General features: G+C 37.3%; 1 protein-coding gene across 11 annotated transcripts in view; it reads left to right on the top strand.

The window, feature by feature from the left end:
• CEP170 (centrosomal protein 170) overlaps positions 1–26,114 on the top strand; it is a 126,615-nt gene that overhangs the window by 62,553 nt on the left and 37,948 nt on the right. For 6 of the 11 annotated variants that reach the window (XM_086694743.1, XM_086694741.1, XM_086694739.1 and 3 more), the window contains exons 5-10: positions 3,960–4,015; positions 4,112–4,274; positions 5,395–5,529; positions 11,273–11,749; positions 16,254–16,417; positions 16,604–16,897. In XM_086694743.1, the coding sequence (XP_086550869.1) occupies positions 3,960–4,015; positions 4,112–4,274; positions 5,395–5,529; positions 11,273–11,749; positions 16,254–16,417; positions 16,604–16,897 (1,289 nt within the window). Of the gene's footprint in view, positions 1–3,959; positions 4,016–4,111; positions 4,275–5,394; positions 5,530–11,272; positions 11,750–16,253; positions 16,898–26,114 lie in introns of all 11 variants that reach the window. The other 5 variants (XM_086694747.1, XM_086694745.1, XM_086694746.1 and 2 more) reach the window with 2 other exon arrangements.

Here is a 26,114-nt window from a genome sequence, read left to right as displayed (position 1 = left end):
ATTGTATTAGAAACAAGGTAAAAATCATTGTCGTGTCTTTTAAGATGATGATTTATCTATAATTGGAACAGATTAATTGTATTAGAAACAAGGTAAAAATCATTGTCGTGTCTTTTAAGATGATGATTTATCTATAATTGGAACATTACCTATGGCATTGTGTGTTTGGGTCCAGATCATGGCTGCTAAAATGATCAGGAAGGGGATAAACATAACTAAAAATCAAAGACTCTTCATTTAGAGAAGTTAGGGTTCTTCCTGATTAATGTGATTGATCTCCACAACAAAGCATGAACACACTTTCCAGATTTCAAAAATGGAGGATGTTTCCAAAGTTTGAGAGAGCTAAATTTAAGAAATTGACATGAGGTATTAGATATGGAATAAAGTCATAGAAGAAAAGTTTAAAGGAGTTGTTTTAGAACAAGGTTTTCTAAAAGCTGGACAAAGGAATTGATCTTCCAGAACAAAACAATACATCTTTCTGAAGATAAAGACAAACTTAAGCTAGTAGAAAGTTTGCTTAAAGAAATAAAATTTTACCCTTGGAAGGTTTTCTGCTATGAACTTTTTTTTTTTTTTTTAACTTTGCCATCTTCTAGGACCTGCCTTGTTAATACAATGTGCAATCTATTTTAGCGTAATTGTGTATTTTATTATGAATGTAGTCAAACAAATTTCCTGTGTATATTTTTTTAATGTGTATTTATTTATTTTGAGAGGGAGAGAGAGAACACGAGCAGAGGAGGGGCAGAGAGAGGGAGAGAGAGAATACCAAGCAGACTCCACACTGTCATCACAGAGCCTGATGGGGGGCCTGAACTCACAAACAGGGAGATAATGACCTGAGCTGAAATCAAGGGTTGGATGCTTAACCAACTGAGCCACGCAGGCACCCCTAAATTTCCCATATTTCTTTAAAACAATGTTTTGGTTTTTTTTAATGTTTATTTATTTTTGAGTGGGAGGGAGAGAGAGGGAGACACAGAATCCGAAGCAGGCTCCAGGCCCCGAGCTGTCAGCCCAGAGCCCGACACGGGACTAGAACCCACAAACAGTGAGATAACGACCTGAGCCAAAGTCGAACACCTAACCGACTGAGCCTCCCAGGTGCCCCTAAATTTCTCATATTTCTAAGGAGAAGATCCAAACAGACAAGTTTTTGGCTAACTTTAAGGAAAATTTTTAAGGGTAGTCTTACTATATATGTATTTTAAATCACACATATAAGACACATAAATTTTAGAAAAAGAATGTATCTTTCATTGTGTAAAATAATTCAGGTATTCTCATTTGTTGTGGCATCCAGTGTCTTCAACACCATGAAAGTCACATTCTTTTTAGTAATACAGTTTTTGAGAGAATATTGTATTAATGCCCATTAAACAGTTTGAAAATACAGCATCTTTTGAAACCTTAACACTGGAAACCTCGTACCAAGCAACAAAAGCTCATATATAATATTTGATTTCTTCTGTAAGTGTGTGGTATCTCCCGAGTGAAGCAACTTAAATTAATTTTTAAAATGACTTTTGAGATGCATGTTCACACTGACACCTGTTGTTTTAAGGCCCTAGGAGTAACTAAAACTGTTCAAAATGTTGCCCTCCTTTTAGTTAGCTTTAATTGTCATTTAGATAAGATGTTTTATCTAGCTAAGATCATCTAGATAAGAGATAACATTTAGATAAGATGTTTTTGAATGCATTACTAGTATGCAGATGAGTTTCTTTGACCCCACTTGTAGATAAACATTTTTTTTTAAAGTTTATTTATTTAGAGACAGCTCCCTGAAGGGAGCACAAGTGGGGGAGGGGCAGAGAGAAAGAGAGAATCCCAAGCAGGCTCCACACTGTAATTGTGGAGCCAGATGCTGAGCTCAAACCCACGAACCAGGAGATCATGACCTGAGCCGAAGTCAGGCACTTAACCTACTGAGGCACCCTGGTGCCCCAATAAACATTTCTTGAATAAACTGAGCATAGGGAAGATGTAAAATCGCAATCACAGCCCGATGTAAAGAAACAGGGAAATAACCTAACAAATACAATTTTTAACAAGTAGGATTTTAAACTTTTTATAACTTAGGAAGTTACATTAGGAAGAAGGTAGCTAAGCTGGAATTAGGGCAGTCTCAGAATCTCCCAGCCAGCCCGGTGTTCTCAGGTGAACTCATGACCCAAACAAGAGGATCCTTGAAACCTTTGGCTTCGCACACATGAAACTTTTCGAAAGATAAAGTGTTTGACCCCAAGAAGTGTGGGCTCTCTCAAGTTTTCCCAGATCTTCAAGGAGTCTTAAGTGTAAACATAAGACCCCCACACTAGCCTTAGGGGACAGCCTGGAACTCCCTCAGCAATAAACTTGAATGGAGCACCGGAAAACCCCCAGAGCAGGCTAAAATCATTGGTGTTTCCCATTGAAAAAATGGAAATGGCTTTCTGTTTTTTTGAGACACTGTGTTTTCCATTGGAAGTATGCAAATGCTGTGAATCTCCTCCAGCTGTTCATGCATTTCTTGGGTGTAAAACAAAGTTACTGGACTTTTATTTTTCATTAAGTATGAAATTACTAATTATGAAATACTTATTTTCATATATGTCAGCAAATATGTATCAGCATATACATATAACAAAAAAGGAAAACTCTAATATTTCACAGCTACAGGAACCCTGGACTGGGTTTCAGCTGACAAGATTCTCGTCTTAGGTTTTGCCCTTCCATTCCTCAAGTTCCCTATGTATAGAAGAGAAGGATGAGATATTAAACAGGAATTAAACAGGATAGTCCCTAAAGCTCTTTACAATTCCAAAAAATTCTGAATTTTTATCATTTTAATGAACAGAAATAGAAGTTAAAAACTCATTTGCAAGTTTACTGCTCCTTATGCATGGGAACTATTTTTACCCCAATCATTTGTGATAATTACAGCTTTCTAGCCTTGAAGTCATAGGGTGCTATGAATTGGTAAAGGATAATAGAATTTAGTACATGGTTATAAAAGTCCTTTTAGTACACGGTTAAGTAATGGTGGGAAATGTGACCTCTACTGTTTAGTGAAAGATGTTTTTTAATATACAGAGGCATTGTTCTTTTTGGCATAATAATGAAAGCACCCATTATTTCTAGCATTTGGTTCTAATTGTATAGAATCAGTTGTTTGTCAGTGTGATAAGACCCTGATTGCAATGTCTGGAGGAAAGGGGTGATTGTGGTTGTTGTAAGGACCCTAATTATAGAATTTATTTTGCACTTTCAGAGTGAGCTTCATTTTTATCAATGCTTGTGAAGTCTGAGTAATCGAATTCTTTCAGGATTTGCTGTTGGATAATCACTGATGACATACTTCCTTTTACATTTTTGTGATTAAGTATTAATATAATTTGATCCAGGTGCTTTTTCTTCTTTGTAGTCATATTGTTTGTTTGTGAGAACTGAACATGTCTTTGTGCTCTGATTTATTACCCAGTTATTTACTTCCTGAAGGCCGTTATTAAGTTTAGAATTATTTGCTAGATTTTAAGATTTTTCTCTAGTATGTATTTTTTTTAATGTTTGTTTATTTTTGAAAGAGAGAGAGAGAGAGAGGGAGAGCACAAATGGGGAGGGGCAGAGAAAGAGGGAGACAAAGAATCCAAAGCAGGTTCCAGGCTCCAAGCTGTCAGCAGAGAGCCCCACGCGGGGCTCAAACCCACGCACCGTGAGATCATGACCTGAGCTGAAGTGAGACGCTTAACCAACTGAGCAGCCACCCAGGTGCCCCAAGATTTTTCTCTGGTATTTAAAAAGTAAAGTCCTCACAGTTATGAGCATATTTTAACATTTAACTCTTAAGGGGAATATGATACTTCTGTTGTAATTACCTATTGAAAATAGGACAATTCCTAAATTATCTTTGATTATTTTAAGCTTGATTATCACAATTTTGAAATATATTCTTCCTTAGCCTTGTTTACATACAAATCTTTTCACTGTAGTTCGAGGAGAAATGAGGGTCCCTGAAGAAGCACTAAAGGTAAAAATTTTTTACTTATTTCCTTTGTAAATCCACCATTTGCTAGGGTCGATTTCACTCTTGGATGTTTCACTTCCATTTTTAAATGTCTTATAGCATGAGAAGTTTACCATTCAGCTTCAGCTGTCCCAAAAATCTTCAGAATCAGAGTTATCAAAATCTGCGTGTGCCAAAAGCCTGGATTCAAAGGGAGCAGATACATCAGCAGAGGTGCAGCATAAAGCCACAGAAGCACTGAAGTCTGAGGAAAAAGCCGTGGGTAAGTTAACCTGTTTGGAAATACCATATTTATACGTGGTTAGGAAGAAATTGCATCCTTTGTTCTAAAAAAGTTGGCCATGTCCATGTAAATTTGTAATAATGACAATTTTAGAGTAGGTTTTAATACAGCCAACGCTTTCATTAGAAAGCATTTTATAACACATAATTATATATGACAGTTATATGTAGGTGTGTTTAATATATTTAAATATTTGAGAGAAATAAATATAGTTTTCAATATTTTTATTTAATGTTTGTCTGCTTTTTTTGAATTATAACAAGTGAATTAAAAGGAAATATCCAGGGGCACCTGGGTGGTTCAGTTAGTTGAGCATCCAGCTTTGGCTCAGGTCATGATGTCATGGTTCGTGAGTTCAAGCCCTGTGTCAGGCTCTGTGCTGACAGCTCGGAGCTTGGAGCCTGCTTCCGATTTTGTGTCTCCCTCTCTCTCTGCCCCTCCCCTGCTCGTGTTCTGTCTCTCTCTGTCTCTCAAAAGTAAATAAATGTTAAAAAAAATTTGAAAATAACAATGAAAAATCTAAAAAAATAAAAGGAAATATCCAATGATATTATGTCATCATAATTATTATTGTGTATATGATGTTCCAGGAACTGCTCTACATAAATAATCCTATTCATACAAAAACATTTTTTTTTAATTAATAGAATAGGCATTACCAAATTTGCTCAAATATAAATCTACTAGTCATGTTAACATCTAGGTTAAATTTAGTTACTGTACAGTCCCCCTAGGCTTAAAAAAACTTTTTCATGGTCATTCATACCAAAACTCACTTTTGTCTTTTATCTCGACTTACTTAATGAGCCATTTCTGTATACCAAAATACTGAGTACACCTTAGCAAAAAGCTATTAGGTTACAGCAGTGTGCATTACTTAGATATCAGCCAGTGCAAAATTTCATTTATTTAGTCATGTCCAACATTGAATAAGGTCTGACACAAAAACTAAGTTTTTCAACTTAGAGTACTCTTCAACTATCTAGACTATATGTTGTTTTCATTTAATAAATTAGCCAGGCAATTCTAGCATTCTGCAAAACCATTTTTTTTTTCTGTTTCATATGCTTTAGACAGATTTTTTTTTCACCTTTTCCAGATATTTCTGCGATGCCCCGTGGTACTCCATTATATGGGCAGCCATCATGGTGGGGGGATGATGAGGTGGATGAACAAAGGGCTTTCAAGTCAAATGGCAAACCTGAAGAAAAAAGTCATGAAACCGGAACAGCAGGTAAGGAAAATCTCAAGACTGTGACATTAAATGGACATTTGGGGAAGAATTTGTAATTAAACAAAAATCTGGCAACTCTGAAAAAAAGATATCTACTACTCCTTAATTTAATAAAAAATGTTGATGAATGTCTTAATGATGTTGTCATTTTAAGTTTATTATGAATGATTCTCATATAAAGTATTAATTCCAGTATCATTTTATTTAAAAGGTTTTTCCAACTTATGAGATTAAAACTTGGAAAATAGATTAATAATGTAATTGAGCATTTAAGGTATTTAAAAAGAATTATTAAAATGTTTCAATTAGACCAAAATAGTGGGCACAAACGAATTGTGTGTTTCCTTAGATTCACAGGTATATAATCATGTTTTTAAATGAACAGTTTCTATTATGTTCAGAAATGTGATATAAAATTAACACTTATTTAAAACCTCAGTTTGCTTTGTTTGTTGGGATATGGTAGCAAGACTAGCCAAGTTCAGCCAGAATGAAAAATTAGTTCTGGGTCACATTAATAGTCAAGGAACATATTCTTGTGTTGCTGGAGGGATTTAGTAATGAACCAAGTGCCCTTATCCAGCAAGGGTCAAGATTTCCAGGAAATGAATGGAGGTGTCATTCGTCACGTAAGGACTTGGCAAAGACATCAACACCAAAGGGTGAAACGGGCAGTTTCTACGATAATGTCAGATAAGAATCCAGAACTGTAGGAATTGAACACAGGTACCAGGGAGCAGTCTGGAAAACCAAGTCTGACTGAGTCAAAGATAGACCCCAGCACAACTCTTCTCAATTTTCTACCTTCGACCCTAATTGTACAAGATAATAAATAAATTAAATAATTAATTAAGAACACTGTTCTTTATGTGCTAATTTGACCTTGGACAGGTCTAAGAAAGCTGGCTTTATCAACTTAATTTTACAAGTGCCCCAAACTGAAGTTGTCAACTTTGCAAATAAATTCCCATCGTAGCTTCCTTGTTTCTCTCCACCAGCAGTTTTCTTCATGTCCAAGCTTAGAAATACTTAGTATTCATACTGAGTATCATTCAGCATTACATCAGATGCAAATAACAAATGCTACCTGAGACTGAACAGGAAAGAAATTTCCTGGCTTAAATAACCGTACCTCTTCAGGGTTGGCTAAGGCATCTCTACAGTGTCATCAGCAACTGGTTTTTCTCCCTTTCTCAGCCCTTCAGTCCACAATGGGCGTATAGGGCCGCATAGGGGGGTGTCTCCCCTCATGGCCATCTGTGTGAATGAAACTAAATTCTTAAATGATTATCAGCTTATGTGGCATGTCTCATTGAGTGTCATTTTTGCCAGATGACAAAAGCTGTTTCATAATCTTGGGATTATTTTTGAGTAAGAAGGAATTAAGTGATTTATGTTTGTGTTAAATTGCTTGAAGAACCCAGCCAGATTTAGCCTATTAGGTGTCTTGTGAGAGAATCTTATCTGCTTTCTTATGTTAGTGCAAGGATGTTATTGTTTCAGATTTATCATTGGCAGTTTTTACAATATAGGATGAGGGGAACAGTTTACTGACCTGAAATAACTTATGATACTAGCCGAGATTGTAGAATCAGTTTGAAGATGGGTAGTTATTTAATTTGATCATTTTGAAAGTGTTATTAAATGTTTCCAGTTATGAAATATAAGTGATTCATTTATGCTTTAAGCATGCAACTTGTAAATACAAAAAGTGACTTGCTTCTTGGTTACCCATTATTAGAATGCAAAATCTTAGTAATTGTTAGGAGGGGGGAACATTTCAGAAAAGCTAATAGAGTATCTGCGACCTAGTAATTTGTTATGTCCTCTCAGTGGGTCCACATGTGTCCAGAATCTCCTACAGACCTAACCCTGGAAGCAAATGTATATACTGGAGCAATCTAATTCTCCAGAAATTGTCCGAGTATTTTTAGTCCAATTAAAAAGGAGAACTGCCCTCACTTTAGCTATAGGTGCGCCCAGGGCCTGCTAACTTGGTGTAAACATTTACGTAGGTTACATCTAAAGGTCTTCTAGTGTTGCAGAGGTGTGTTTGAAAAGAAGGTGTGTGCAGCTGTGAGGAATAAAGCTCTGGCTCTTTTACGTTGATTTTCATCTAATCACACTAAATTTGGAAACTTTCAAGTTGTGACTCCTTTTGCTGTTTCCTAGTCTTTATTTGCAGTCCTTGAATATGCCAGGCTGGATGTATGTTCTAGGCTGAGTGAATGTGCTTTCATCATTGCCTTTAGCATCTGGAATTGAATATTTCTTAATTTCGTACAGAAGAATGAAGGGAATGGCTTTCTTGGAGGTGTATTGTCCCCATTTTCTCTTCTGATTTAGATAAGCAATTCTAGCATAATCAGTTATTAAATAGTTTTAAATACCTAGCAGTTGAGATTATGACAGACTATTAGTATACTCAAAATATTAGTATATTTAATATATTAATTTACTTAATTTGGTATAAACAGAACTGAGTTTGAAGGTAAATGAATGTTAAACAGATTTCCAGAATCTGTTCCATCAGTGTTCTGAGATAGAGCAGTTTTATTCTTCTGTATTAATTTTCCCAATAATTTTTCTAGTAGGCCTACATTTCCCAAGTATAGTAGGTCCACACTTGATCTGTTTTTATCATCTCCAGAGAGATGAATTCCTTCACGTAATGAATTTTCCAAATGACTGAACTTTTACAACTGACAATTTCTGTAAAAGTTTGACCATTTTCTATATTTCTGTTAACGAATTACCCATATCACTGTCTTCTCAAGTGGAGAAGCCTGAATATAATATAAGTTTCTGGTTTATGACCCAAAGTCATCATGATGGATGTCACTTACTGCAGTGTGATACATCACATGACAGCCTTGGGAGACATTACGGGGTGTGGGACTGTTGGCCCTCTGCACAGAATGGTTCTGGACTGTTGTGGTTCTGAGCTGGGTCCCAAGCTCTTGTTTTTTGTCTTACTCCTGCCATCTGTCTGACCCTTACTTCTTGGTGCAGTGTATCTTACCTTAATCCTCACTTCAGGTTTGCTACATGTGTCTGTGCAGATAGTAAAAAGACTCTTGAGTGAGTGACTTTTCTGTTAGTAAAGGTCATGAATATGGGAGTATAGGTGTTATTGTATCCTTCTTGAGTTTTTTAGAGTTAGTTTTTCTTGTTTCCCTAATTCTTAGCTATGTTGGAGAGTTGGGGAAAAGAGAGAAACATTTATTTTTGTGCCTACTTTGTGCCAGTCTTTGTTCTGGGTAATGTACATTATGTCACTTAATACTGAACCTCACTGGATCATGACAGTGATCTCATGGATAGATACCATTATTTCCGACGAGAAAAATGAGAATTAAAGACTGACAGACACAGGATTCATCAGATCATAATATGCTGCCTTTCCTCTCTACTGTGCTACCTGATGTGGCAAGATAACTGATTTCTGGATAAGTTGTGTAAGTCTCAGGTTTCCAGTCCTTGAAGTAAAGGTGACTTGGATGTAGGACTAAGGGGTGATAACCTTTAAAACAGTGGTGTGCAGTTGATCTAGGCTGTTTTTATGTGTTATAATGTGAAAACATGTTGAAAGTATGTCAGTATTAACTGTGAACTTTTCCTTCACAAGGAAGGAAAATTAGGAAAATATTCCTTTAAATCATGAATGACAAATAGATGGTAAGTGTTGTACCCCCGGAGCAGCTTTTCACGGTTTGGGCTTGCACTTCAGCCACATCATTTTATTTGGGTATCTGGTAGTGGTAGTAAGAAAGTACCACCCCTTATTCCCAGCCAGTATTATCCTGTTGCTAGAAAGATGAGCAAAGCAGATAATAAATGACTGAGTGATTGTATACATGTGTATAGATAGATAGATACATAGGTAAGAGAGGATAGGTTTATAAGCCAGTTGTCCTATATGGAATTGACCAAGTACAGTACACCGTAATGAACAGGAAATAAGTCCATGTATGAAAAACTACAAATAGCATTTATTAGTGAATTCATTAATACATGGGAAGTGCCTAATTTTACTGTCATGGAAATTTTAAATGACAGGCCTTCAGAGTAAACAGAATCCAAGTGAACATTTTTTTATTAAGATAAAGATGAATTAACTCTGAAAGAAATTTTTAAAACATGACTTAGGTTGTTTAGTCTTGTATAATCTCTTCTTCCAATTAGCATGTAAAATTTTTGCTTTGATGTATTTTCTGATGCACATTTTTCATTTTCAGTTATAAGAAAAATTAAGTATACTTTGATAAGAATAATTTTTACATTGAAAGTTGTTTTTGTTAGATACTCTGTTTACCTTCTGTGTAGTGTTTTGTTTTGGGAGGCGGGGGGACTGGAGCTTGATGTTCTCTATACCCTGTTCCACACCCTGTATGACAGCAGTGTTGCTGTCCCCTTCTTGTTACCTGAAAGCAAACAGTTTGATGTTTGTTTATATTCAGAGAGTACTGCCAAGAATTCAATTACAGCACCTGAAGAATCCCATCAAGATCTAATATTCGATGCTTCAAGAGACCAAATATTACTTCACTTAATTGGGGAATGACTGGAAACAGCCTAGTCTCCCTGTATTGCCTTTCCTCCTAATAAATTACCTGCATACGGTTTTCCCATCAATCTGTTTAAAAACGGAGTACTTTTATGAGCTTTAGGAAAATGTTTTTCATTTGAACTCTTTATCATCTTAATAATGGCTATGGTTCTTTTGCTTCCTGAAAAATAGAGCAGCTTAATCTTTTTTATTTCTTTATTTATTTTTTGCATTTGTAGTATCTGGTAACACAGTTTACAAAAATTTTTCAGTTATCATTTTCATTTATGTATTTTGTTTACTTATTCATTTACATATGTTATGTATAAATGCATTTTTATACCTTTATATTCATTTCTGAGACAGCAGAACAATAGTGACAGCACCCCAGCGTTGCTCACTTCTTCTGCCAACTCTGGTTGTTTTGATCTGAGATTTAATTCAGCTTTCCTCCAAGAATTCTTGACACTTGTGCATATTCTGACACATGTATAGACATATACGTGAATTTTCTTCTGGGCTTATTGGCTGGCAACTAAGTTTTCTATTTTTAACCTATTTCTTTCACACTGCTGCTTGGATCGCAGTGCTGCAAGCAAACCATGTTTTATCTTTAGTTATTCTTTCATTCTTTACAAAATGTATCCATCTTCTCACAAGGATCGCACATCAATGTTATTTTTGTAATTCGAGAAGTAATGCCTCTCAGTGTCATGGTGAAGAATGGTAAGTGGAATAATTACTTCTAGAATATTGCTCACATGGTGACCTCATGTTTATTTTACTTTGTGCAGAAGATGTACTTTTTGTTCATACATATTTCATCCTCCTGACTTGATAAGGAAATTCCTATTTTTTCTGTCACTCTAAGATATGTATGTTGAACGTGCATCTCCATCCACATTTGATTTCAGTTCTTTTGCACTTGGATGATTTCTGGATCCAATTTGGAAAAAATACGGTCTAGCCATGAAGGATCCATCTCTTGCTGTCGCGGCTTCTCTTGCATCTTCTGTTGGTACCTGAACGCTGTGTTTATAGTCGACATCTCTTCTCTCTGACATTTGCCGGTTTTTCATCCAGGCTCTGATCTGCCTTCTGATTCTCATGGCGTAATACAAATGGCCATGATTATATTTCCTTCTGTGCTAGAAGCTCCCAAATATTTTGAATTTTCTCTTATTTTTTTATTAGGGTGCAGCATAGATGCCAAGCACGTTGAGGAACAGTCTGCAGCTGCAAGTGAAGATGTACTTTTCCCTCTCTGTAGGGAACCGAGTTACTTTGAAATCCCTACCAAAGAATTTCAGCAGCCATCACAAATAGCAGAGAGCACTATTCATGAAATCCCGACAAAAGACACACCAAGTTCCCATACAGCAGGTGCAGGGCATGCTTCATTCACCATTGAATTTGATGACAGTACCCCAGGGAAGGTAACTATTAGAGACCATGTGACAAAATTTGCTTCTGATCAGCGCCACAAGTCCAAGAAGTCCTCTCCCGGAACTCAAGACCTACCAGGGATTCAAACAGGAATGATGGCACCGGAAAATAAAGTAGCTGACTGGCTAGCACAGAACAACCCTCCTCAGATGCTATGGGAAAGAACAGAAGAGGATTCCAAAAGTATTAAGAGTGATGTTCCAGTTTACTTGAAAAGGTTGAAAGGTAAAGTGAATTACTTGATCATTTCAGAACTTGCTGTTTTGTGACAAAGAAAATTCAGTCTTCACAGTTACCAAACTACTGCTAGATAAAAAATTATATGGTAGGAAACTTCAGCTCTTTCAAAGCTTCCTGTTTTGATTTTGAAGCTCAGAAGCAAACCATACTGCCCATATCCACCTTACTCATTGAAAATAGTCTGCTTTCATTTTCTTGCCAAAACCAGATTGGTTTTGTGAATTTATATTTATGCCATTAAAAATATTTCTTTTCCTATGGAAATAAAAGATTCATTCAGTTCACCTGTGGAATTCCCTTAGAAGACCTTTCTCATCGTTTTCTTGACTTAAGGAAAAGATATGTTCAATTCTGTTCTTCTCTATTGTGATACTTCAAGTGAAATGTCAGTGTCTCGATTTTGAAAGAAATTTTAAGCCATTTGATAATGGGCGAGAAGTTCTACATTAGTAATAATAGTCACATTGGGGTTTTTTAAATGTTTATTAATTTTGTGTGTGTGTGAGAGAGAGAGAGAGAGAGAGAGAATCAATCCGAAGGAGGCTCCACCCTGCCAGTGCAGAGCCCGACATGGGCCCCAAACTCACTAACTGTGAGATCATGACCTGAGCTGAAATCAAGAGTCAGACACTTGCTGACTGAGCTACCCAGGTGCCCCAGTAATACAGTCACATTGTTGAGAAAATGTTTCAAGCTTTTCTCAGTGGTTATTCGTGAAACAAAATTCTTGGTTTAGAGAACAAAATTCTTGGTTTAGAGATACTGGGAATTAATTGAATTAAAAATGTTTTTGATATTAAAACTTATGAAACCACAATTGACTGTTTATTTGTGAAGTAGTCAGTATATGCTTTTTAGTATAACACTTGGCCAAAATTTGTCAGATGTCTATACCTGTACAACAGGGTATCAGCTGAATAATTTTTCTATTGTTTTGCTCTATCTTAATTACCCTATCTTAATTTTATTTCATAAGCTATCATTAAGAGAAATGACTGCATGCTAATATGACCATTCTGTTACTATACAAGGAGTTAATGAGCTTTAACAAATGCTAATTGAGGTCACTGTATCCCTAACACTTCACCTGGGACTTAATTATGTGGCAAGTACTCAGTAATTTGAATACACAATGAATGACTTTGCTATCAATGATAAGACGAACCCTGGCTTAACCTGTACTTTATGCCCTGGGATTTTGGTCAAGTACTGAAGAAATACCTGCTCTGATTTGCTTCTAAGACATTTCAGGATAGTGAGGTGGTGTGATTACCTAATTCTTTGCTGGGGCCTATTACTAAATCTAATTATAATCATAAGCAATTGCCTGCATTATACTCTTCATATTGATTGTTATCTTTTGCCTCTGTCAGCTAATACTAAATTCGTAACTGAGAACTATATATTTACGTATAGGTGAAAGCTCACAGATAAAAGCTACCCATCTGTATGCTGACCATTTGTAAGAATCAATAAATAGTACTGATATCCAAGTGTAATATAAAAGGTAGCATAAACCTTGACAATTTAGAAATGACATGGTCTTTCTCAAACTACTTTTAATAAATGTGCCAAAAGTGAGCTAAAAGGTTATTTTAAAAGTTGCCATTTTAAAATACCTTTATCCCTTTATTTTATAACTGTTTTTTTTAGTCATCATAAGCATTTTCTGTATTAGCTATTATTTTTAAGCCATCATTTTTAGCCATTCTCTTCTTGAACAAGGCCCATCTGTAAGCCTGATTCCAAACAGAGGCATTAATGCCCATAATCACACTGTATCTGTGCATTAATGATACTTAAAAATTTTACCAGAAATTATACAAATTGCTGTTTTCCCTCAAAGTTGATTTATGGGTAGACACATGTTCTCATGTATTGCCATCGCTCAGAACTCTTCTTTTGGATTGGCCTTCAGACCATTTTACGAAAAAATATCTTTGTGAATATAACTCATTTTTGGTTCAAGATAGATCCATTTTATTGCTCCAGTTATATTTATAAATGACATTTGACTTTTTCCCAAAGTCAGATATGCCATCATTAGACAGAATTTCCACAGTCTAGGTAGGATGTTGAAAGTGTATACATAGACTTTAAATAAAGGTAACAGTTTTACATTAATTAGACTTCCAGCAATTATTTGAATCAGTCTCAAAAATTAAAAGTAAGTAAAATAAAAGCAAAAACCTTTGCTCCTACAAGAGTAAAGTGCACGCGCTTTGGGACAGTGAAGAAAATCATGCTCACAAAGCCCGTACACTTTTCCCTTTAGGAGACTTGCAGCTTCTTTTGACCACAACGTCTGACCTGGTACAGCTAACCTACCCCCAAAAATACTGAACAGACTTCAACATATTTAGGCGTGGTTGATGGTAGACAACACAGAAACTCGGAGAGGAGAGTTTCCCGGTGATTTTTGTTGTTGTTGAGTACAAAGAGAAATTGCAGTTCTTGCCAGGGGTCTCCCCTTTTGTAACACTGAAAAATACAAGAAGGAATAGCAATATTCCATGAAAGAAAATGGCTAATCCATAAGAAGTTTTAAACTGTAACTTAAAAAATACCAAAAGGACCCAACACCACTTAAGTGCCAAATTTTACACGTTGGTACAAGAGCTGAAGTCTTGTAAAGATGGTGTTTTCATGTTGTATATGTGTGCTGTGTGGGCTATTTGGTCTTATTGGTACAGAAATTTAGAGTTTAGTTATTACTGGCTCTTGGAAACTGGATTCCTTTCCAGTTCAGCCAGTGCAACAATAAAAAAGATTGTAAAATAGCATGTTTTCAATGAGTTTTATATTTGAATTAGTGGTTTAGTTTGGTTTTGCGTTCCATTTGCTATCCCTGATTCCTTGCTTAATTGCCTGAGGGTGGGGATTCCATTAATTAAACACCTGTTTGGGTTTTATTCTTTTCAGATTGCATTTTGAATAATTGCTAATTTGAAGAAAGATTTTCAGATTTGTTGTTGTATCTGATGTTTATGACATTCATCAGTTTTGTTTTGCTGGGAAGTGCCTCCCTTCGTGTTGGTTTAATTCTCTCCCTTGGCTTCCCTTGCCTGTGACTTTTTCAAAACATTACCCTTTTCTGTGGATTCTTTCTAGCTTCTGAGTCTTCTCACACCTTTTATGTACATTTTTACAACTAGTCTTCTGTTAAATCATTAGCACCAGTTGGTAACCTCTAAGTACATTTAAAACAAAAAAGAACCCCATGAGTATTAAAATTCCCCTTTCTCTTTTGAATGTGTGCCCTTTGCCCCTCCCAGCCAATGCATTGTCCAGTTCTGATCATTGTCTTGTTTGTTACTACATTATTCAGCAGGTCTTCAGATTTAGAATTTGTAGCCCAGGAAAGGTTTAAACTCAGACTTGGGACTAGAAGCACTTTTCTTCCAGTGAAGCCATCATTTAAGCCCTCGTTTGTAATTCATTCAGTCTAAAACTGAATAATTTAGGAAGCATAGAAAAATTCTTGACCTTCAAAAAAATTTATGCTATAATAATATAAGTATCATTTGATAATTTCTTCTAATGTACTTATTTAAATACTTAAAATTCTAAATCATTGAAAACTAATTTCTCTAATGTTTCACATTTAATCCCTAGTAGAACTATGAAGGGTAACAGAAAAGCTGTTAGGAACCTAATGTTTCAAAATTCAAACATATTCTAACTTGACTCTATATGCTTTATAGAGAAGACAGATTTTTAGCTGGTTATATTTAGCACCCTGCCATTTGCCCAGAAGGTGGTTAGATTTATATAGGATTTCATAGATGATGCTATTCTGTGATAGGCCTTTAGCATGCTTTATTTAACTCTTTGAAGCCACCAGAGTTTAGAGCACAAATGTAAATTTGCAAAACTTCTCATAGCTAGAAAGACACTTGTGGAGAAGTGTATAGTAATTGGTGGAAACTACAAATTTGTATCTTCATATTAAAATTTTGTATACTTTTTATAAAAGTATGCTGTAGTTTTAGAAGTATTAAACATTGTCAAAATTCACCACATTTTATGGCATTTGTGTTCTATTTTACTGTGTAGTGATAAGCATCTCAGGAGGATCACTCTCTTTTCTCTTTTCCTCTCAGGCTAGAAGCCAATTTTTGATTGCTAAAAAGGTATAAGGTTTGGAGGCCGGATTAACGTTTATTAATGTTATAAATACAGACTACCGCAGATGATATAGCATTGCTTATCTGTTAAGGCATTAATGAATCATTAGAAAGTTAAAAATTTGGAGAAAGAAAAGCAGTCCTATTCATTTATTTATAAAGGACCTCATTGTTGGTTGAGAAAATCTGAATGTGAGCGTTGCAGTTGAGGGGAGTTTGCCGAGCCTGTTACTGAAACGAACATATGACTGGGGTTGAAGAGGGGGAGGGGGCCAAAAGCAAGTAACACTTTTGTATACGCGTCTAATTTTCTACATGGGACTTTTTCCTTCCCTATTATGTGGCTTCTGTTTTGTGTCCAGGAAATAAACATGATGACGGTACACAGAGCGATTCAGAAAATGCTGGGGCCCACAGGCGCTGTAGCAAGCGTGCTGCTCTCGAGGAACACTTAAGGCGGCACCACTCCGAACAGAAAAAGCTGCAGAAGGCCCAGGCCACTGAGAAGCATCAAGACCAAGCTGTTGTAAGTCAAACTGCTTTTATGATTGCATTCTTTGACGAAGACAATCCCAGAAAAAGACGGTCCTACTCTTTTACTCAGAGTGCGGGAATCTTGTGTCAGGAAACTACTTACTCGACACCACATACAAAACTTGAAAAAGCAAAATCTCCAACAGCAGATGCCAAAGTGGTTTCTTTGTCTTTCCAGACTAGCTCTACGCATCACAGAGGGGGGCATGGTGTTCCACATGGGAAATTGTTAAAACAGAAATCAGAGGAGCCATCGGTGTCCATTCCCTTCCTACAAACTGCATTATTGAGAAGTTCAGGGAGTCTTGGGCACAGACCAAGCCAGGAGATGGATAAAATGTTAAAAAATCAACCTACTTCTGCCACTTCTGAAAAGGATAATGATGATGACCAAAGTGACAAGGGTACTTATACCATTGAGTTAGAGAATCCCAACAGTGAGGAAGTGGAAGCAAGAAAAATGATTGACAAGGTAAATGGTGGTCGGGGATGGTGGTAGTTTTCTTTTGGTGTATTTGACTGTTGGAAATTATTGGAGGGTCAGCATGAAATGTTCTCATGCAGTCAGCGGCATGGGAACTTTAGGATTTTGTGAGGGAACTGCAAAACTAACAATAAAACCAAACTGCTTTCTGATTTTATTCTGCTGATATTCTGAACTTACCTGACTTCCACGTGTAAAGTCCTTTATGTTTATAAGCTGTTTGGACCTTTTAAAGTTGTGTAAATATAAGATAGAATTTTAAAACCGTGTACTTTGTGTGACCATTCTCACTCTATATTTACATAAAAAGCCAGGCTGCTCTGCCCCTGTTAATATAAACATAAACATCACCCGATGATATTCACCCGTGAATCTTGCCTACTGGTTTCATGTCAGAAATAGGTGAAAGTGTGTATGTTTTAGTCCATTTTGTTCTTTGTCCTTATTTTTTCTTAATTTCTGTTCACTGCTGCCTTTGGAGATAGAAAAGAAGTGTATGGAAACAAAATCTGTTTCACTGTGATACTCTGAATTCAGCCACTTAAGTGTATGCCCAGCCGTGATGATTATTTACATTTTAGACGTGTTCTTTGATGTTATTAATGTGTCTAATGATTGTGTTGTTTGGTTTTAAAAGCAGTTTTTAACAATTTTGCCTGTAGTTATGGAAAGTTGATCAGCTGTTTGTTTTACCGTAGAAAATAACAGCTTAAGTTTGGTTACATGTTAACCTCTTGTTTAAGTTCTTGTTACTCAGTGTGAGCAGCATTAGCATCACTTAAGAGCCTACTAGAAATCCCAGAGACTCTTAGTCCTGATCTAAACAGGCCGAATCAGAATCTGCTTTAAAAGCAAGATCTGCGGGTGATAATTCGTATGCACCTTAACTTTTGAGAGGCACTAGTTCAGGTGAGGGGTTCACGGAGCGGGCTTTCAGGGAGTCGAAGAGGTCCACCTTTGGGAGGTAGGAAAATTATTAGGACTTTTATTTTCTTAGTCTTTATTTACATGTTGGAGTGTGTTCTGTAGTGTATGCAATCTGTTACTACACGGATAGACATGTATATAATTTATTGAGGAACACATGCTCAAAATTGTTTACTGTTGGAGTGTATGACACCAAACTTTCAGAGACCCATTAGTCTAAGAGAAATAAAGCAAGTAAGAAGCAGATGAATAAAGTGAGTTTTCCAGTTATATTAAAAGAAGTCTAAGAACATTCTGTCTGGTCATTGAGAACAAGGATATTGCTATCTAAAATACTGTCACATGCAAAATGAAGAAATAGGTTTGAAAAGGAGAATGATAAGTTTTAGAATTCAGATTAATAATGATTTTAATCCTATTATGCCTTTGTTTGATTTATGGATATTATGATCATAGTGGTCAATGTTTTCTCTACTAGGTTATTTCACGGTGAGGGATTATATTGTAGTATTGAAGAACATGAGCATCTGCAGGCAGATAGATCTGCAATTAAGTTAAACTCTGCACGTACCAGATATGTGCCCTTGAGTAAAGTAACCTCTTTGAACCTTTCTTTTTTTCTAAAATGGAAGAAAGTTCACCAGGTTTTATAAAAAGAATTCAAATATATAATTCAAATAATACACAATGCCTGTCTTGTAATAAGACATCTAAAAATGTTAGCTATGTTATTACCCTTACCAGGAGTCTCCACATAATGGATCTCTACACAAGGTATGGATAAATGCTGGAAAGTGTTTTCAGCCTGAAAGAGTCAAATCTGAAGCCCAAGGGGAAGTGCAAGGGAGCAGCCTGTCCAGGATAGCAGAAAGCCAAAAAACAAGTGCACATGGCCCTTAGGAAACGGCTGGATGGAAAGGGTGACCACAAAACCTGGTGCATACCTGCTGTGTGTAATTATCATGAGCATTTTTTCTTCAGTGGCAAATTATATGGTAACACTGTGGCTAGAAGAGAAAACCAAGATTTTAAAGCGGGATTCCTTTAAGGGAGTAATGGTTCTATATGAATGGTCATTCCTAGTTTGCATAAACCAGAAAACAAAGCTGCCCATAACTATAGGAAACAGTCACTGGTTGTCTTGTGAATACAGAGAAAAAGAGCTGTGAGTCTACTCGTTGTGGTTAGAGCCAGAGGCCAAATTAGGTTAATGTCAGACTCTGGGAAACAAAAGCCGGGAAGCAGGAGTCAAATGAGTGAAGAAGATGAAGTAACCTGCAATTGTGGAGAAAACAAAGACCAGGACTAGCCCAGAAGTGAGTGCTCTGGGAGGGTGTAGCAATACATGCATCATATCAAGTTGCTTGGATGAGTTCAGGTGTGTGGATAGAAGTTGGGGGCCTTAGCTGCTTTCCATCTAAATTTCATTGTTTGGCCCTGAAAACTTGCATTTAGTCTCTTACCCTTTTCACTCCATCATTTGAAAACTGGTTTATTTCATTGATTTGTTTTCACAGCCTTTATTCAACATCAACTGTATGCCAAGCTTTGTGTTAGAAGAGAGAGGTTCAAGTTGAAAAGACAGAGTTCTTCCCCTCGAAACATGAGTCTGTAGAGGAATGGAAATGCACAAGTAAAAACATGAATTAGAGTAGTAATGCTGAGTGCTTTGATAGACATAAGCTATTGGAGGAAGGGTGCCAGTAGCCTCCGAGAAAAGATCTCAGGTTCAACATCCCACCTTCAGAGAAGTTTTTGGCCGAGCAGTCTAAAGAGACCTGCGTAGGCACTCACTGTCAAGTCAGCCTGTTTGATTTTAATCATAAGCTTTATCACTACTTAACACTTTCCTATTTATTCACCTTCCCACTCCCCCAAATACGTGTGCACACATGAAGGTAAACTCCTTAACTGTGGGAACCTAGTGCCTGGCATTTTATATGTCTTCAATATGGAATTTAATTGCCAACCGAGCTCATTTTTAAGCAGGTGGAATCAATCCCATAACAGGTGTGATAAAGTAGGGTTTTTCAGAAATATGGAGCACTCTGTTCCAAATATGGAGCATGAGAGTGTGGAGGACCTGTTCAGAGGACCACAGTTATTTTAGACAGATGAGATCAGACTAGATATTGAAGGCCCCTGTGTATCATACTAAGGACTTTAGATATTTTAATGCTGGAGGAGAATCCCTGAAAACTCTTAAATAGGGCAGTGACATCTAATCATTGTCAGAAGTGTGAAGAATGGATTGGAAACAGAAAGCAATTAAAAAGCTGCTGGTGTGTCCAGTATTCATTTGGATAGAAACATCTGAGTCTTAGATAAGAGATCTGGGCTAAAATACTAAGTTGGGAAATATCAAGGAGTAGCTCTGTGCAAAATAATAGATGAGATTACTTAGAAAAAATGTACAGAGGGAGAGGAGACAAAGTATGAAGTTCTTAGCAACACCAACATTGGTGGACAAAAGGAATAAGAGTGAACAAAGGAGGCTGAAAAGGATTGAACACAAGAAACAGAAAATAGTACGTTGGAATCAAAAAGCAGTAAGCCACAGTATCGCATGATAACAGCATTGAATGCCTCTTCAATTTTTCCCCCAAATACATCATATTCCTGGGCCTAAACAAGTTAATTAGAACAGGTATAATTTAGGAGAAGTTGCATGTAGTTAAAATAGAATCTCTTTAAAGAAATTACCAAGCTGAAATACTGTATCTTTGTTTTTCTGTGCTGGTTGTAGTCAGAAGGTAACCAAAATATCCCCTCACCAAACTCCAGGTTATGGGATTACAGCATTTTGGTTCATGTTGTTGTTGTGTGGTTGTCAGTATGTAGCCTTATTTTATGCATTGTCCCCAAATTCACTTCTTTTTATAACACAAATGCCTGTTGTTTATGAAGACCTCTTAAGTTTCATGTCTAAGCTTACATGGAGATGCGCTATGATAAGAAAATGCTGTTCACTGCCTGGATGAAAGGTAACTGCCTTCCATAGTACTGATAGCCTCCCAGCCCTCCCTTGTCCGGCCTTCCTCTGGGATCTAGAGAACCCATCACAGTAACCAGTTTCTTCTTCCCACTCCTCTATCGAAACAGACCCTGCTGAGGGAAGAAGAGGAGGATGTTATGAGGGCAATTTCCTAGTCTTCCAGGCAAAGGGAGAAAAACTTGTAGTGAGAACAGAAAGCTAAACGTTAAATTAACAACAAGAAAAAAAAAATTGGTCAAAAAAATTGGCTTGAGGCACTCTTTTGAAAAAAGTACTTTCCATAAGTTTCCTGCCTTGAGTTTTGATTCCTGTCCATATATCCCCCAAAATACCTCTTCTCAGCATAGTCTCTTCTCTCATGGGCCTTGTATCTACTGGTGCTGCTCTGCAGGCAGCAAGTGGTAGGGAAGAATACAGAACCAGGAAAACTATGACAAGACTGGAAACACAGGATGAAGAATATCTACAGCCCAAAGAAAGTCAGTGCTGAGAACCTGAATCCAGCTGTAAGCAGTTTGGAATAGGGGATATTACAAACCTTGAAGTCCACAGCAAGACTTCAGATTCGACCAAGTCAGAGCCAGGGGAACCCTGATAAACCTGAGTCAAAATCTGGGTGACAGTGCCCAGTGGAACACAGAAAGGCACCACATCCCAGGTCCACTCAGACTCAGGGTCCGACGTGCGTGGGAACTAAGACGAGGAGATCAGCTCAGAGCCTTGAGTAAGAAGAGAGGACCTTGATAACAGGCAGCATTTTGATTTGGACCACTTTGTGCCAATCCAGGAACAATCTGAGTTCCCGGGCCAAAGCAAACAGCAGTTCTTAGCCAGCAAATTCTGAGGGCTTCATTTTTCTTCCTCTTATACTAATCTTTCTTGCCCTCTCTTCGCTGATCATTTTTTTCTTTTAATCTGTATCACAAGGATTTACTTTCGGTCACTGTGATTATGGCTCCTTGCCCCTTCTCAGCTCTCCTTCGTAGCCCTCCTCAGGTACAGGAAACCCTCTCCTGCTGTGTTCCCAGAGCTTCACAACTGAACCCTCACCTTTCTTCATCAGTTGAAAGCTTAACATTTACTAGGTTTCCCCCCTTTCCTTCCTGTGTTATTATATGAAATCCTACTGATTTTCCTGCTTAACAGTGCTTGCCACCTAGAGTGCTTTCACACACCTAGCTCCTTCTCCGTATTCATGCTCAGAGACTTTCTCTCCCCACCCTGCCCAAGTAGCCCTGGCATTCACCTCTGCTCTCTCTGTATCACATACCATGTTTTATTTTCCTTATAGAACTCCCCTCTAGCTAGTTTATTTCCTGCCTGGCCTTTCTAGAATGACCCGGTTTGTCAGATCACTTCTGTATCTCTTGTGCTTGTTAGAACGGTGCCTGGCACATAGCAGACACTCAATCCCTTTTTAATGAATGGATGAGAAAGAAAACTGCATGACCTGCTTTTTAATTTCTGTCAATATTTGTATGTGGTTAAGCTATAGATAAGCTGCTTTATTTAGTGAATTTGTGGATTGGTCACTTTCAGCCAGTCCTCCACAAACAGGTTTTCCTGTATTTTTTATTTGCTGAAACTAGTTTGTATCTTGATCCTAACATAACTTGTTAAAATGGGTCGTTTAAAACCTTTATGTGTCATTTAAAACCTTGTATGTGTTATAAGCTTCGCTTTGTCAGTAGAAAGCTGAGGAGTATAGGTTGTATTAGAAGAAATACATGTGTGTAAGTCTTAGGGGAGTTGCCTTGATTAGTAGGAGACTGGGCATGCCTTTACGTTTCTAGCAATACCCAGCTAACAGCACTTAGAAATCGCTTGGCAAGGAAAAGGTAACATGGTCATTGATGAACAGCCATATTTTAGACACGAAAGGAAGGAATGCATGTCAAGAAAATGAGCCATAAAGAGAGAAATTGGACATTTTAAGTGTAGAAGCAGGAGATTAGACCTGAGCATAATTTGAGGACACGAAAGGAGGAGCTAACAGAAGATGTTAAGCAGTGCTGGAAAGGCAAGAGGTCATGGATATAACTCCTAAGGAACGGAAGAGTCAAGGCGCACGGGGTAGGGCAGGGAGAGGGCAAAGTTCTGAGAGCATGTTTTTACCCAGACAGAAGTAAAAAGGAACAGGATCAAACTAGATGGTGACTTTTTTAAAAAACTGAGGTAAAATTCACATAACTTTCACCATTTTAGCCATTTAAAGTGTATATTTCATTGGCTTTGGGCACATTTACAAAGTTATACAACCACCAGCACTATCTAATTCCAGGACATTTTTGTCACCCCAGAAAGAGATGCCAAACCTGGTTCCGTTTCCCCCAGCCCCTGGCAGCCACTAATCTACTTTCTGTGTCTGGATTTACTTCTTCTGGGCCTTTCGTATATAAATGGAAAGTCATACAGTGTGTGGCCGTTGGTGACTGGCTGCTTTCACAAGCATAATGCTTCCAAGGTTGTGTGGCTGGACCACATTTTATTTGTCCATTCATCTATTGATGACATTTGGGCCATTTCCACCTTTGGCTATTGTGAATAATACTGCTGTGGACATGCATGTACGCATGTTTGTATACCATGATAAAATATAAAATGTCTCTCTTAACCCCATTCTGAGCTCTTTTTTCCTAAAATTTTAAATGTGTTTTAAATTTAAAAGTTGATTACAAATACGTTCTAAAAATCACAGTGTTAAACATTTAGAGCCATTTATTCCATTGATTTTTAAAGGATTTTTCTTTCCAAAAGTGAAATTAGATTTTTATGAAAAATTACATGTTTGAACAAATTCTCCTCTATAAAGTCATCCTGATTTTGTTCCCTGATGTTAGAAGCTAGGATTCTGCATAGTTCTTAACGTATCAAGTGATTTTCATGGGGACCTTTGCTGTTGACTTGAACTGGTAGAGACCCTGCTCTCTCTACCTAGGAGGTCCTTGCTCATTGAGGAAAGCGTTGTCCTGGTCATCTGAGGTTGAGCCTTGACACCCTGATTGATATACTAATGTAGTACTGTCTTCAGTTGCTAATTCAAAATAAACCCAGAAAAGCTTGATACTTAACCTACCATTGTGTTTCTTATTTCTGTGGAAAGTTGAAATCTGAATTTCAACTGATTTGGAAAGTGTTTTAACTAATAAATTAAGGATTATTGCTGTTGAATTACCATTTTGCTCAGCATTTGTACCTATTACTATTTTTATATGCCCAAGTCTTCTCCCTTTCAACACGCCTTTTCACACTGGTCTCTTCCCTGTCACAATAAACAAAGCTCCTTATCTGATGTTACCAAATATAATTTGACCTCCCTTTATGAGTATTTAGTAGGTGGGATATTTACCCCCATGAAAATTGACCCTGTACTCTTTGGTTTGATATACCGTTATTCCCTCTCCCACCCCAGCTCTCCAATTTCAGAATTAGAAACTGTGGACATTTTCTGTACAGTCTGAGCTTTTAAATAATGACACTGATGATAACATGCTAGTGAAAAAACCAAGGTCACACTTTTCGCAGGCTTGGTTTGTATTGCACATACTGGTCCTTTATCATCTAGAGAATGTTTCATTTCTTTAAATTTAAAACTAAAGATCTTACGGAAATTTTGTTTTAACTACAGAGTGCCCTTGCATGGTTCAGGTGACAGTCTCTTTTTTTTTTAGGCTTCTTGTATTAGACTTGAGCTCCTTGAGAGCAAGGGCTGAGTTATGTAAATTTTTGAAGCCCCTATGGCAGCTAGCCCAGTAGCCTACAAAGAGTAAGTACCATACCTCAGTCCCAGGTTGTTAAAATTACTTAGAGTAGTTGCTGAGACATAGATGTGAAATCCCAAGGTGAGATACCAAATATCACATGCATACATTCAAAGGAAAGGGGTAAAGATGTGTTCCATAATGCTGAGAGTGGAATGACGAGGGAAGTGCCATCTTTTTACCTGAGACCTAGAAGCCACAGGAGGGGTCACAGGTCACTCCCTAAACTAGAGATGCCCCTGCTTGGATCAAGGCCCCTAGAGGCATGAACACTTTCCACCCCTAGCGTGAATGAGTTCTCTTTAAACCTCTCCCAGACCCACAGAGCTCTGACAGTGCAAGTTCTAAAAGAAAGTTTTTCTTCCCATCTATTCCTCCTTTCTTTTGCCCCCATCTGGAAGAATTAGAAACTGACAAACTTGGTGTGCATGGCCCTGCCTAACAATCAGACAGGCATCTGATCTCTCTCCCTTCCTCACTTTAGACTTCCAGCCTAAAAAAGTCCCTAGCTGAATGAGAGAACCAGATTTTACACATATCAAGTTGGGGGGTGTGATTGAGCCCAGAGAAGGGAAGAGAATCATGAGCCTGATTAACATATAGTGCATTCGAAACACCTTTGAGCCATCTGTGAGGAGAGATGACAGGCAAGCAACTGTCTGTAGTTGGAAATTGAAGAGAAGCTTGGATGTGGATGAAATCACCTAGGGACAGTTTATAATGAAAAGAGAAAATGTAGCAAACTTGGTCTGAAGTGTGGTCCAACTCTTGATTCATATGTCAGATTGTATGTACTTTTCGAAATGTGAAAATTTTAATAGCTTTAAAGTACACAGACACAGCGTGTTTATGTCCTCTTGGTTTTCACATGAAAGTCCTCACGAGGGGATGTTTTTGCACCTAGACACAAACAGGAAGATCTAGATTTCAAGCTGGGCTGGTCGTTGCTATCATTAATTTTCCAGAACACTCAAAAATATAGGTAGGAACTTTGAAGGCTTCTTTTTCCACACAGTAGTGCTTCAGGCCCTATTACTTGTTTGGGCACAAATAGTGATTTAACTTCTTTGACAGATGTGTGTATAATTGTCTCTGTTGCAAGGAATCTGTGGAAAGTCATCTGAGTGTTCTTTCTGTCCGACGTCAGCCCCTCTTCCCTAGAAGCGTTACTTCTTTGTGTCTGTGTCTTTTGTTGTCATTTCAAAATAGCTTCAGAGTGATTTGGAGAGATTATATTTTGTTTGAAACTTGTGGTGCTTCTATGTTTGAGGAAAGCAAGTTTTGCAAGTCCATTTTGAGTGTGAAGCGTCCAAGTAAATGTTACCAAGTCAGAAAATCACCTGAGATCATTTGTAAATTAACATGCCAGAGTTCAGTGACTTAAGCTAGAAAAATTTCTCAGTGTTCTTGTAAGACAGTCCTAAATAACTCGAGTAGCTCTAATTTGCTTTCCTTACAAGTGACACTAGAGGCAGAACACACAGGACAGTATACACAGTATTTTTACTGTTGTTGTTGTTGT

The sequence above is a fragment of the Puma concolor genome, chromosome E4 (genome assembly GCF_028749965.1).
Source record: "Puma concolor isolate L17-30 chromosome E4, mPumCon1.1.hap2, whole genome shotgun sequence".
NCBI classification, from domain to species: Eukaryota; Metazoa; Chordata; class Mammalia; order Carnivora; family Felidae; genus Puma; species Puma concolor.
Note: the sequence above shows the minus strand (reverse complement) of the source record. Positions and strands in the feature narration are given on the sequence as shown.